Source organism: Ochotona princeps, chromosome 21 (genome assembly GCF_030435755.1).
Source record: "Ochotona princeps isolate mOchPri1 chromosome 21, mOchPri1.hap1, whole genome shotgun sequence".
Classification (NCBI taxonomy): Eukaryota; Metazoa; Chordata; class Mammalia; order Lagomorpha; family Ochotonidae; genus Ochotona; species Ochotona princeps.
The window spans coordinates 32,481,071-32,495,460 of NC_080852.1; the positions used below are offsets into that span (position 1 = coordinate 32,481,071).

At 57.8% G+C, this 14,390-nt stretch overlaps 1 protein-coding gene across 3 annotated transcripts in view; it reads right to left on the reverse strand.

Moving 5' to 3' along the window:
• Positions 1-207: 207 nt before the first annotated feature.
• The window catches only part of FBLN2 (fibulin 2), a 53,893-nt gene continuing 39,710 nt past the window's right edge, over positions 208-14,390 (reverse strand). Inside the window, exons 8-18 of one of the 3 annotated variants that reach the window (XM_058678524.1) lie at positions 13,972-14,073; positions 12,234-12,374; positions 8,872-9,006; positions 7,492-7,629; positions 6,694-6,837; positions 6,447-6,575; positions 5,895-6,020; positions 4,183-4,299; positions 3,598-3,726; positions 1,781-1,904; positions 210-898 (exon numbers count right to left, since the gene is read on the reverse strand). In XM_058678524.1, coding sequence (XP_058534507.1) covers positions 541-898; positions 1,781-1,904; positions 3,598-3,726; positions 4,183-4,299; positions 5,895-6,020; positions 6,447-6,575; positions 6,694-6,837; positions 7,492-7,629; positions 8,872-9,006; positions 12,234-12,374; positions 13,972-14,073 — 1,643 coding nt within the window. In that variant the 3' untranslated portion in view covers positions 210-540. Of the gene's footprint in view, positions 899-1,780; positions 1,905-3,597; positions 3,727-4,182; positions 4,300-5,894; positions 6,021-6,446; positions 6,576-6,693; positions 6,838-7,491; positions 7,630-8,871; positions 9,007-12,233; positions 12,375-13,971; positions 14,074-14,390 lie in introns of all 3 variants that reach the window. The other 2 variants (XM_058678525.1, XM_058678526.1) reach the window with 2 other exon arrangements.

Here is a 14,390-nt window from a genome sequence, read left to right on the forward strand (position 1 = left end):
CAGGCAAGCTTCATCTGCACTGTGAATCTCCCACCCACCCCAGGGGAACCCCTGGTTTGGGGGTTAATCACCCAAGTCATCAGATCCTGTGGGGTCAGGATCAAAGAAACAACATACTGGCAGGCTGGGGACATGACCATCACAGACACTCCACAGAAGGAAGAGACTGAGCAGGATTTTACCTTTTTATTTTCACAACCCTTTTGGACAATTTGACTTTTTTAATACAATGTACATGTGCTACTTTTACAATTTAAAAAATGTAAAAAAAAAGTGATTTTTAAAAAATGTAAAGAACTATCACAGTGGAACAAGAAGTGGAATGTCAGCTTTGAGGACGGGTCTCTGGGTTGCTGTGTCTCCCACCGCCAGGCTCTGTCCTGTGGCATCCCAGGAAGGTCAGCAGTGTGAGTCAAGTCAGGGAAATGAAGTTCATATGCAGAGTGAGAGAGAAAGCCACCACCACTGGGAATCCGGCCCAACCCACACAGCATTGAGTGGCACCAGAGGTGCACCTGCCAGCATGGGCAAGACTTGGGCTCACACGGCAAAGGCCGTGAAGAAGATGGACATCTTGGCCAAGAAGGTGGTGACAGAGCCCTGCCGCCACAGCTTCATCTCCACGTCCAGGGCGAAGTCCCGGGGCTCCAGCACTGACCGCTGCAGTGACACTGCACCTGTATAGGCATTGAGCCTACTTGTGCCAAAGAAGCCCTCCTCGTTGCCCTTGACGATAGTCAAAGAGATGGTGTCCCCCGTGAAAGCTGGTGCTGGGCCGATGCGGAAAATGTGGGTGGGCACCAGGAGACCTGTCTGTAAGTTGAGCTGGTAGTATGTGATGCGCGCTGGCGAGTTCTGGCACTCCAGGAAGTCATGGCATGTAGTGCGCTCGCATTTCCTGTGGGATGGTGGGTCATGTGGTCAGCAGGAGGCCAAGGCTCATGGACACCCAATCAGCATGTGGCACCAGTACGGCAGCAGGCAGTCTCAAGAGACAGCTGAGCTTAGGAGCCCAACAGCCCCTGGCAACTCTGCCTCTGAGCCTTACTTTCCTTGTCTGTGCAATGTGTTGAGAACAGCCTCATGGCTTCATGGGGAGCACAGGGCGTGTATAAATACCAGGCTGTGCTTCGCAGGGCTGGGCTGGGTTGGCCATCAGTGTCTTCCTCACTTTCTTCTCCCCTCTTTCTCCTTCCTCCCTTCCTTTTTCCCAGTAGGCCCAGCCACACCTTGCCTGGTACCCTCCCAGGCATCCCTCCCACCGCTCTGTCGTGCTGGGCTGCAAGGCAGGTGACAGAAGTACTGATCTGTCACATCCACAGTTGAGCTTTTGGACTGTCACTCGCTCTCTTGCTAACTAGGGCTGGTCCATGTCACAGATCAAGCAGCTCCACATGGTAAGGCCACGTTGGTGAGGAGAGCAGGTGGACCCACAGGTCCGCAGGACACAGCCCTGGCAGGTTGCTCAAGACCACAACTTCTGGAGACCCTGAGCCAGGTCCACCCAGGCCCCAGACCAGGTGCAAGAATCAAGGCTCCCAGGACACACAGGAAGTACTGAGGCAGCTTGTCACCAGCAGGACACATGGTCTCATCTCTGTGCCCGCCAAGGACAGAGCACAAGCTCACCTGAGTTCTCGCTCTGATGCCTACACTGAGCTTTCTGGCTGTAATATTTGGCCTGGGTCCTTGTGACCAGAGACCCAACAGTCTGTGGGGTGTGGAGAGCTTGTGGGAGCTAGGCCTCTCTGGGGTAGACAGTGGAGATGGGGGAACTCACGTTTCAGAGACACGGACATAGTTGGGCGGGCACTGGAGATACAGGCAGCGGAAGCTGCCCTGGATGTTGTGACAGGTCTCAGCCTCAGAGCAGTTGTGTGTACCCAGCGCACATTCGTCCAAGTCTGTGGGGGATGAGAGGAGAGTGAGGGGGCCACCGGGCTGGCAGCCTAGGCCTTGGAGCAGCCCTACTGTGCCCCCATGCCCCACCTGCCTGCTCAGCCCAGCAGCAGGAGGCCCTGCTTTTCAAATGTCATGTCCCTGATGGCCTCTCTCACTCTCAGGATAAAACCCAAGCCCCTCCCTTGGATAGCAAGCCCTTTGGGGCAGGGCCTTTCAGGCCCTTCTCTGAGCCCCTCCCCATCCAGTGGGCTGCAATCCTGTTGGATACCTGTGGTGTGCCTCATCCCACATCAGGGTCTCTGCATCTCACTGTCACTGCAAGAACACTTGTCCCACATCTCCTATGGCCAGCTCCTTCTCATCTATTAGGTTCTTGGGCCCTGGACCACCTCCTCCAGGGTGACCTGACCATCACAGTGGTCTCTCTTGCCCTGTATCCTCTGTCCCAACCTATCCTATCTTTCTCCATTGCTCGCCACCTGTGAAGTCTACCAGGTGGTCTTGTGTGGCTGCTCCTTGGCACAGGCTCCAGGAGGGCAGGGTTTGCCATTCTCACCCCCTCAGGGTCCCCAGCCACCAGCAGTACTGGCACCACTGGAGGGCAGCCCAGCAGCAAGTGCTCACAAACCTCTTCCCTCCCAGGTGCACAGCTGCACGGGCCCCTGTAAGCTCCACGGACAAGCTCACACTTCTTGTATACCCCCTCACAGAAACATATGTGTGCAACCTCCTATAGGCACAGGCTGAACACATGCACAGGCTCAAGCACATGCATGTGGGAGTACAGAAACACACATACATAGGACCTGCCCAGGACCAGGAGATACACACACCAGATATGGAGAGATACATGGCCAGACAGCCCTGATGCATGCAGAGAAGCAAGCCTGTGAGTGCAGGGGTGTGTGTGTGTGTAGGTATGAGCATATAAGTGCAGGCATGTATGTATGACAGAGCCACATAGAACTATACAAGGTCTGGAGACCCTTCAAGGAGCAGCTGCTCTGCTCAGGGACTGGATAGGAAAGGGCAGGAGCCTGAGCTCTACAGCGCTAAGGGGTTCATCCATTCAGGGAGGCCAGTGCCCCTCTCGTTTTCTCCCCACAACCTTGCTAAGGACACTAGTCAGGCCCAGAAAGTGGCAGTTCATGTCACAGAACCTGGTCTCAACTAGGGTGAGGCGAACAGGTGACTGCCCGATCTGGCTTGCACAGCCCCAACCATGGGCAGCCCTCCTCCTCCTTGCCCAGTTCAGACAGGCACTCCACTGGGCTTGGTCCCCTGTGGCCCCCATTCCTCTCCTGGGCCCCACCCGGCCTTCTGCTCCACACTCCTGACTCCTCTACCCCATGTCTTTAGAGAACACTGCAGAACAGAGGGACAATGTCTGGGATCCTGTAGCTGCTCTGCCTGTGTCCTTACTGGGCAAGTCTCCTGCCTCCTTAGGACCCCACTCCCACCTCCACCCCCATGCCTGTTGTACTCCTGGGACAGGGTCTAGAGCAGAGCCCAGCCTAGAGCAGCCTAGTAAGACCAAATGAAAGAAAAACCATCACCTTCGTCATGTAGGCACAGCTCTCAGTGCACTGGCAGTCTGGGCTACCCACCTGGAGTCAGCACAGACAGCAGGAGGACTTCACGGCCCACTCAGAGTGTATCCGAGGCCCTAGCAGGTGTGGGGGACTCTGGACTCACCCTTGCAGGACCTCCCATTGGCTGTCATGGCGTAGCCCTGCTCTGGGCATGCACACTGGTAGCTTCCAGGCACATTGAGGCAGCGGAAGGTGCAGAGGATGCTGGCGCCCTGAGCACACTCGTCAATGTCTGGCAGAGAAAGGGGTGGCACCTGTGAGTCCCGTCACCTAAGGCACCCCAGGCAGTTCAGGGGCCCATCTGACAAAGCGGGAAATAAGGGCTCAGAGGGCAGAAGGCAGATGCCCAAAGCCACAGAGCAAAACTGGACTCCCCAAGGCAGTGCCAACTCCCTGGGGGTGCTCCCTGGATGACAGCCAATCAGGAACAGCCATGGGTCTGGGCCTTTGGGACACAGGATCTTTATGTCCTCTGTCCTACCAGAGAAGGACCCTGAGCCCCGTTTTATAAAGCAGCAGCCTGGGGTCAGGGCATAGGCCATCTCTTCAAGTCTGCAAAGTCAGCAAAACACGGGGCTGGGACCCCACTTCGAATGTGGCTCTCTAACATTTCTAAGCACCCCAATCTCTATAGGAGCCTGGTACATATTGGCCAGGGGCTCCTGTGTTAGGGGCCCTGGCAGCCTACCTTTGCAGGTGTGTCCATCCTCGGCCAGCTGGTAACCCTGGCGACAGTAGCACTGGTAGGAGCCATAGATGTTGGCACACTCCTGGCTGCAGCGCTGGGCCTCACATTCGTTCACATCTGTGGGGACAGCAGCTGGCGATCATGGCAGGGTTCCTGGCTCGTGTGGAGCTTTGTCTTGTGGGGGGCATTCATCCCAGCGTCTCCCTTAGGGTTAAGGGGGATACAAAGGCACAGGAAAGGGCAGGAGACTGCCAGGGCACACAACTGAGGTAGTAGCAGGGCTCGCCTCCTGGCCACACTCAGCCAAGTTCAGGGACATAGCTATGCACACACTGTAGCTCCTCATGGGGTTAGCATGCACATGTGGCAGGAGGGAACTGGGACACAAGAGACATAATAAGGACATGAGAAGGTAGCAGGTGTCCTAGAGGAAGTTAAAGCAGAGATGGGGATGGGGCATGTGGGAGAAGGGTTATTCAAAGCAGAAGGTCAGCATGTGCCTAGGTCCTGGGGTCAGGGCATGTTCAGTGTATTCCAAGTGCAGCAAGGTGGTCCCTGGTATGACTGAGGCCAACTGGGGAAAGTTGGGACCTCATATCACACAAGGTATTCATTCACAAGACATCTTGCTGGCCTCTCCCGATACTCCCCATGCGACCGCAATGCACGCACACATGAGTGACCACAGGCATTAGCTCCACTGGGCTCAGAGCCCACATGAGAACCCCTGGGCAGAGGAGGTGCTCATGGGGGGGGACAATGTCACAGCCCGACCTGCCCACACTCCCCTGTCTGTACTGGCCCTCATGCAGGGGAGCTCAGGTGATTAGGAAAGGCTCAGTCTCCAGAGAGGACTCAGTAGAGCACATCTCAACAGCAGGCCCGTGAGAAATGAACTTCATGGGAGTGCAGAACAGCAGGTCAATGGGGCCACCACCCCCAGGCTACCTCAGTTTGGGCCTCACCCCCTCATTGAGCAGTCTTGTGGCCTTCCCTAACACTGGTTCCTGCCAGGCCTGTCCCTGCCACACTACAACAGTGAGTGCAGACTGGGTGATAGCCTCTTCAGCAGCCCTTACAAGCACCTGTGCCCCACACAGCTGAGCTCAGACCTCACACGCAGCCTGGGGCAGGGGCAGCCTGCACACCTGCTTCACCAAACTTCACCTCTGCTCTTTCCAAGCTCAAAGTCACCAGAAGCAGGTGTATAGCAGTGGGTTTTGCAAAAATATCTCTGACTCCTGAAAAGTGGGGCCACTGTGGGCCTGCACACTTGTTGGCAGCAGTCCACAGGGGCCACATGGCCACCATTCCTGCAGGTGCTTTAGAGATGCCAGGGGCTCTGTCTTGTGTATCATGCATTCACATTTCCTGCCTACAGCTTCAACTCATAGCAGCGAAGGGGGACCAGGTGTTTGGTCCTGAAGGTCATGCCAACCCTGAGGGGCTCTTGGGGGCCAAAGGGTGAAGAAAGATGCCAGAGAGACCTAGTTCCTCTGGTCTGGGGAGATGGGCCCCCAGGTCCTGGGGGAGGATTCAAGGCAGGAGCCAGTGGGACCAGCGAGGCTGGCATGAAGTAGATGGAGGAGGACAGAAGGGGCGGCTGCACGGGGAGTATGGGGAGAGGCCAGCAAGATTCAGGCCTGCACGTGGTAGGTGCATCCAGACCTTCCAAGGACAGCCGGGTCGTGGGGGCTTGAGGTCAGTGGTACCTTCGCAGTGTTTGCCATCAGCAGCCAGCAGGAAGCCGGAGGCGCAGGAGCAGCGGTAGGAGCCGACTGTGTTCTCACACGTGTGCTGGCACAGACGGCCAGGTGATGCCCAGCACTCGTTCACGTCTGTGGGAAACATGAGTGGCAGGCCCAAGGTGAGTGGTGCTGCCCAGGGCTGAAGAAGGGCCAGGGACAGGGCGAGGCCAGAAGGGAGGGATGGAGGAAGCAGTGGCAGAGAGGCCTGGCAAAGGAAAACCAGCAAGTCAGAGCGAGGTGAGAAGCCACAACAGGACAGCAGAACCAAGAGGCAAGAAGGCAAGAGGAAGCAGCCACTGAGTTGGAAACCACAAGAAGCAGCAAGGGTCCAAGGCAGCAGGACAGGACGGCAGAGGGCCTGGGGAGGCTGGTGGGAGGCCAGCAGCAAGGGCAGGGGGCTTTGGGCAGGCAGGCACTGCTCAGGCAGAGTGGGTGCTGGGGTTGTCAGGCGAGGGGGGGGCGGTCCCAGGCCTCCTGGGAGGAAGGGAGGGGTTCCAAATCCCCAGCTCCTCCTACCAATGCACGCCCGGCCAAAGGCATCCCGCTGGAAACCGGCTTTGCAGTCACAGCGGTAGGAGCCGGGGAGATTGTGGCATAGCTGGCCCTCGCCACAGCGGTGCACGCCTGTCTCACACTCGTTCACATCTGCAGAGGGGTTGAAGCAGGGCATCCTGAGGCCCAGGCACTCGCTGCACAGGGCCTTCCCAGCCTTGGGCATGGGAATCCCCGGGGCAGGCCCAGGGCAGTGGGCAGACGTCCTCACCCACACACTTGGTCCCATCCTCGTTGGCATGGTAACCGCGGCTGCAGAGCAACTGGTTCCGCTGGCACGTGTAGGACCCCACGGTGTTGATGCAGCTGAAGCCAGGCCGGCAGGGCTCCGAGAGCGAGGTGCACTCATTGATGTCTGTAGAGGTGGCTGTGAGGGACAGGCAGCCGGGCACGGGCCCCTCCCTGCCACCTCAGCACCTGGGCCTGGACCAGACTGGGAGGTGGCCAGTCCTGGACTTTGGGCCAGCCCTGTCCTGTCCTGTGCCCCATGACTTGAAGGGATCCACCTCCCAGAGCATGGGCTGGGACCACATTCTCTTCACATCTACCCTACTGGAGCAGTTAGAGGGAACAGTTAAGCTACCCCCTGTGCCTGCTTCTGCAGGAGCAGCCCAGCCTTCTCCAACTGTCCTCACACTTATTACCCAGCCCAGTGGCCTCCTGCCACAGCCTGGCTCCCATCCCTCCGATAACACACACACAGCACACATCACCTCCGAATGGCTTCCCATGTGTTCCCTCAAATCCTCAAGTCCTTGCCCAAACCATCCTGACCACCAGTCCACGCAGAGGAACCTCTCATTCAAGGTTTATCTCCCACTTAGGGTTTTGTTACTTTACCAAAGCACCCAAGGGGCCAGCATTGTGGCATAGTGGGTAAAGCTACTGCCATAAACAGTTCATGTCCCGGCTGCTCCACAAGCCAGTCCTTCTGCCTCACCCTCTGCCTTATCCAAAGCCAATCCCCCACCCAGTCCAAGCATGGCCTCACTCACACCCCTTGACTCACCCACGCAGTTGCCCTCGGGGTCCTGCAGGAAGCCCTGCATGCAACGCTGCCGTGCCTGGCAGTAGAATGAGCCCTTGGTGTTCTGGCACAAGAAGCCCGCCTGGCAGTTGTGCGTGCCCTTGGCACACTCATCCACATCTGCCACACAGAAGCCGGGCATCAGGGGTGGCTGAGACCTGCACACACCCTCACCCACAGGGCATCTAAGCCATAGAGGCTCTGACCTCCCACCCCCACAGCTCACAGCACAAAACGGCTTCTGGAAGCTCATGGAAAATGCGCATTCTGAGAGAAAACTGGGCTTTTTCGCGCGTTCCTGTAGTGCCCTGGTCATGTGACGCAGCCACATCCGCCGAGCTTTCCCTGGTCCCAGGCCATGTTCTTGGCCCTCAGAGATGCCTTTTCCCACCATCCTCCTAACTTTCAGAAGCAGGTGCGGATTCACCCCCGTCTCCCTAGGAGGCACACAGCAGCTGGGGAAAATGGACCAGAACCCTGGGGACTTGTCACTGCTCCACACCTGCTGGAGTGCACAGGAGTGGGACAAACACTGTGATTCCTAAGTGAGCCCTGGTGTCCACACTACGGGATGTGGCATCAGTGACACCAGGGCTCCAGCCCCTGCGACCATGTTCTCTGAGCATACCAACCTCCCCATCTGCAAGGTTCCACATCTGCTTGCTGTTCCTTCAGCTGGGAACAGCCTTCCCAGGAGCTGCTCAGCATCCCAGCCTCAGCTACACATTCAGCATCACCAGGGCCTCCTTGTGCTCCCCCTGAATGGCACCTGCCCACAGCTATGCTACTATCTGCCTGACAGCCTGTGTGTATCCTGCTCCCTCTACCATCAGCCAGCACTCACCTGGACCCCTAGGACCAGGTACCTAGCATCTCACCTGGAACCCTGCGACCCAGCACCCAGCACCTCATCTGGACCCCTGGGACCAGTACCCATCGCTTTATCTGAACCCCTGGGACCCAGAATGTAAAGGCTGTGTAAGAGCAACTTGGAATAATTTGTGGATGTTAAAAGGCAGATTGAACTAAAAACTCTCCTCCTTTCTAGGAAGCCAGAACTTTCCAGTGAACGGGATAAAAGTGACCTTTCCATGGGGCTCCAATCCAAAGCACAGCCAGGGGAGGCATGGACGGGTGTCAGGGGCACCTCAACAGCGGAGGGCAACAGCAATGCCAGCAGACCCTGGTTCCGCCATCCTGCCCCCTCTACCACCACCACCACCTGTGAGGTCTCCCCAAAGGCAGCAAATCTGAGGCCTAGAATGCTCTGGGCAGGCTGGGGGTAGGACCAAGCCTGGTCATGGGCAGGGACACATGAGAGGCGGGGCAGGGCGGGGCAGGGCCTGCTGCTGCCCCACTCACCCTCACACTCGCCGTCCTCCAGCACATAGCCTGGCTCACAGGTGAGTGCCTTGTAGCAGCGGAAGGAGCCGACCGTGTTCACGCAGTGCTCGCCCCGGCTGCACGTGTGTAGGTCAGTCACGCACTCATTGATGTCTGCAGGGAGAACCAGGCCATCAGAGGCTGTGGGGAGCTCCAGGACGGTGGCGGAGGATGGCAGCCAGGGAGCTCCTCGGGCCTACTGCCAGACCCTGCCCTCCAAGAAGTCACTGTCCAGGGAGCTGCAAGCAGGCAACATCCCCTTATCCATGCAGCCCATCGTTCAAGAAAGCCTGAGCACGCCACGCCCCCGCACCGTGCATCAACGCACAAAATGGGACTGCGTGTCCCTGCAGAGCCACATTCAGGAGCGTAGACATCAGACAGGGTCAGGTGGGGAGGAAAGGGGCTATGCTTCAAGGAAGAGGCATCAGAAGTGAATGATCCCAGTGCGAAGTCACTGGAGCAAGGCTCTGAGGAAGTTTCAGAATGATCCCCGACCCCAGACAGCGGTGGCAGAGGGGCCAGCCACGTAGTGCCTGTCAGGAGGCAGGTGCAGCCGCGGAGAGGCAAATGGAGAAGCATGTGAGCTGAGGGCTCCTGGTGGTGAGTATGGAGGCTGTTAGGATGGTTCAGGCAGATGACACGGGTGCCTGGAGCCACCGAACACAGAAGCTCAGAGAAGCAGTCAGGTTCCAGGAATACAGGGGAGGCAGCTCCGACAGGACCCTTTGGTGGAAGGAAAAGGAGTCCCGAGGTCAGAGAGGTCCCAGCTGAGCAGCAGGGCACCAGGGATTTGGGCAAAGCTAGAGATCAGAAGCAGCAGAGACACCTCCAAGTTCATGAAGGACAGCGTTCAGGGGGAGATGTCACTTGAAAGTGGCCACATGACTGAGGTCACCACAGAGAGAGGGTAAAGGCAGCAACCAAGGGCCAACTTTCAGTATATACCAAGGCTGTGCAGCTGGCGAAGGGGCAGGCCAGCGAAGGAGAAAGCATTGCCAACTCAGCAACTGCCCATGGGCCAGGCAGGACCAGGGAAGCCATGGAAAGGCCCCAGTTCCTGTCTCCGCCACACGTCTGGCAGGGGAGCAACCCCCAAGCACCTGCTCATCCAGTCACTGGACACAGGCACCCTACGCCAGGCAGGAGTGTCGGCCACAGCCCCGTCCTTAAGGCGGGGCCAGTCCAGGAGCAGGGACAGGATGGGCGGTGGAGACACTAGTTCCCACAAGGTCCCCAAGACTTAAGCTAGGCACTGCCTGCTCTGGTTCTGAACTATATCGGTTGCTTCTCAGGATCAGTGACAATGACAAAGAACCAGGGGGCAGGGGACCCTATAGAGCAGCCAGGGGCACGACTGTGGGCCTGTGGTCCTACCCAGGTGGACCCTTTGGTGTGCAGGCCTGGCATTGGAGCCCTTTCTCACCATACAGCCCCTGCTGCAGGCTTGGCCCCCGGAAGCAGCTGCACCCCCTTAAGCCCCCCACAGCAGGGGGCACTTTCTCAGGTGGCCAGGACAGCCCCTGCAGGACACAAAAGGGAGTCCCTGACAGAGGTTTTGGGGACCTCTGGTTCACATACCTCCAGGGATGGGGAGCTCATTACCCCTGCAGGTTGCTTCAGTAAAAACATACTTGTGGTACAGTAAAGACCTAAGCACCTGCACCCACTCATTCCATCTCCACGGTGATCCTTTGAGGTGCGTCCAATTATCTCGTTCCCAGATGAGGTAAATGAGGCTCCCAGAGGGTAAGGCTTGGTCACGGTCCCAGGACTAGCATGTGGCACAGTCACGGTGGGGGGTTGTGAGAGCAAATGCTTCATCCTGGCCAGGCCTCCTCTCCCCCCCATCTGGGTGAATCAGCACAAGTGGAACAAATCAAGGACAGGCAGGAGAGCCCCTGCAGGATGGAGAGATGCATTCAGAACAGGAGGAAGAGGAGGCATGAACGATGACAAAGCGAACAGGAAGGCTGGGGAACAGGACAAAGGGCATCACTGAGGGGCTGTGCACGATGGAGCAGAAGGAAGGCAGACTGAGGACATGGATGCCTACATTCTGATGAATGCGACGGACCCTGGCTTCCTCCCTCCACAGCCTGCTTTCAGCTTCCATCAGCACAAGGCCTTATTTCACAGCCACCACAGAGCCTGCACATTTGGCCACAGCAACAACACACACACATACGCACAGAGACCTGACCCAGACGGGACACACTGCCCGGCCCGCAGGCAAGCAGGTATGAAAGGAGGGTGCATGTTGTGCCCATGATTGCAGGGCCCAGGGCAGCCATGTCAGTAGGGGGCCACACAGCCCCTGCGCCACGGGCCCATGTCCCCAGCAGTGGAGCATGAAGAAGCAAAGGCACATGGCCAGGTGGGATGCAGGCCCGAACAGACAGAGAACACAGACACATTCTGGGCACACTCTGCGTGGTTTCTGCCGCCATACCCACTGCATGCCCACCCTGATGTGGAAAGTGGTGCCCGCCCCACCTTCTCCATCACGCACACCCAGGTGCCAGCCCAGGTGTCAGTCTTCACACCTGCCATGCTCTGCCCCAATCCCTGAGACTTGAGTCTATCTCTGCTTATGACCTGGAAACAAGGGCAAAGGTGAAAACATGAGATGGCCCAGATATGAGCATCTGGCCCACCCTCTTGACTGCCCACTGAGTGCACCTGGCACTCCAGACCCTGCAGGAAAGAGCCACTAACTAGCCCTGACCCCAGCCACATGCGGGCTGGGTGATGCGCACAAGGCCTGGTTCAGTCCTCTGGCTCTGTGGTTAATGCTCAGAATGGACAGACAGTTCTGTGGCAAAGGATGCCAGGCTGGGGAGCAGTGCCAGGGCCCTTCACCTCTGGGGAGAATCCTGGACCCATCTAAGGACAACCTACATGGCGCTGTAGCATGGCACACTCACAAGGTCCTGATTTTGTGCCACACCACGCACAAACCCCATAAATGTCGCCGGAGATCGACAGGCAAGGACGCCAAGGCTGGAAGACTCATTTGTATCGAGGGCCAAGGAGCTGCTGTCGTACTGCCTAGACCCCCAGCCCCAACACATTGCCCTACGGCCTGCCTGTGCACCCCCGACCAGGGCGAGCATCTGACGTAAATGCCTGTCCCCCAAGGAAAGCAGCCCCCACTGGAGCGGGCGGACAAGCACAACAGGACACCAGGACAAGAGGGTGTGGCATGGAGGGAACATGGAGTGTGAAAGCTCCCATGCAAAGGGCAGACCCTTTGGCATGTGGCCGCGGCAGGGTGGGCTGGCAGTGGAGCAGAGGCCGTGGAGGCAGTGCAGTGGGCAGCAGGCGGGGCTCTCGCTTACCCACGCACTTCCTGTGCACGTTGAGGATAAAGCCCTCGGCACAGAGCACTGTGTGGTTGACACAGTAGAAGGATCCCAGGGTGTTCACACAGAACTGTCGTCGGTTACAATTGTGAGCACCCATCAGGCACTCGTCTTGGTCTAGTGGCAGCCGCAGGAGAAAACAAAGGGGCCGTTAGAGGGACCTGGCCTGACCCGGGGCACTCAGCGACAGGTGGGGAAGCCGGGATCTAGAGGTGGGCAGGCAACTGCCAGGGGCCACCCAGCTGGCATATGCTGGAGCTGGGCCTGGAGCCTACAGCTCAGACTGCAGCGCACCACATCTGCCCCAGTGAGAACAGAGTCGGGTGAGGTTCAGAGAGGGTAAGTGGCCTGCCCACAGGCACACAGCATACCAGGCCCAACACAGCCTCCCAGCCATGCTCTGCACATATCCTATGTCCACAAGGAGCTGTAGAACAGAAGGGCTGCAAACTTGAGGGCAGAGAAGGCTGGGGGCAGCTGTAACCACAGGATCTGACCCAGCAGCAAGGCCTTCCTCATGCCTTCAGGATCCTGGGAGGTGGGGGCAGCTGTGCCCAGAAAACCCAGCACCCCTGGAACTGAGGCATGGCCCCACTGCCAGAGAGAAAGGCCATGCCATGCTTCCTGGGCAAGTCTGCTGCCCTCAGAGCCCCCAGTGCCATTTCTGTCCACTTAGGCCTTCTCAGCCAAGGGACTGGCTGTGGTCTTTGCACTCCAGAGAAGAGTCTTGATTCTGCTTTCCCAGCAGACACTGGTTGTGTCTGCTGAACTTGACTTGGCTCTGTGCTTTCCTAGACTGCAGGCTACGTGGCTGACCTGTGGGGCTCCCCAGAGCTCTCAGGCAGTGTGGTTCCACCCAGGGTCCTCCACCTCCCAGTTGGGAGATCCTGGCCACAGAGGCACCATGGAGCCAAAGATGGTTGCTGGGGTGTGCCCTGTGCACTGCCAGCCCCTTCTGGGAATGGCAGGGCAGCTCATGGTCCTCCATACCCATTTCCTGTCCTTGATTGTAGCAATGGAGCCCAACAAGAGACTCTATCCCTAGAGGTACATGGGGGATGGGCATGGACACTGCATCTTCCCTCTGCCCTTGAAACAACATATCAGACTAATCCTCAGCCCGAGGTGCTGGCATCCCATAAGGATGCTACTTGCTCTACTTCCGATTCAGCTCCCTATTAATGACTTGAGAAAGCAGTGGAGGATGGCCCAAGGCCTTGGGTTCCTGCACCTATGTAGAAGACCCAGAGGAAGCTACTGGCTACTGGCTTCAGATCCACCCAGCCCTGGGCAGGATGGCTATTCAGAGGAAGGAATCAGAAAGTGGAATATTTCTATCTTGCTGTAATTCTTTTAAGATAAATCAATCTTTTAAAAGGAAAAAAAAAAAACCATTACATGGACCCAGAGGCCACAAACCATACACACACACAGCCAACTGGCAAGAACAGGGCAGGTGCAAGTGGCATCCACAGATCAGCAGCATCTGCTTCCCCAGGGCCTTGTTACAAACACGATCCTCACGCCCCACCCCAGACCCATTCATCAGCATCCTTGGAGAAGAGTCCCTGTCCCCACCAGGTTCCCTGGGGACACAGCTACAGGCCCGCATCTGAGAGCATTGCTCCAGCAGGTGGCAGGGCCACCAGGCGGGAGGAGTGCAGCCAGTTCCCCACCTCGCCAGCCCTGCCTTGTGTTTGCACAAGCTACTTACCCTCACAGGAGACACCGTCTGCCATGATGGCATAGCCGGCAAAGCAGGAGCACATGGCAGAGCCCCCAACAACGTTGCACACCTGCCTGCAGGGCCCGTTGTCTGCAACAAAACCATGTGCATCAGAGCAAGCCCACGGGGTTGCTCTGCAGTAGCCTGCTCCGGCTGGCCTTCCCTCTCCCCTCCTGTTCCCCCACCTTACACAGACACAGAGAGCCCAGGAACCCCACCCCAGGGTCACTCACTCTATCATCTCTAGCACCGGCCAGGGTCAGGAGCACTGACCTGGATCACCCCCACCCACCTCTGGGATCCCAACCCAGTCCTCAAGGGACAGCAATGACAGTGAGCAGGAGCCAGGGACTGAGAGAAGGGACACAGAAGGCAGACAGGTGAGCAGAAAGAAAGGGGATGAAGTG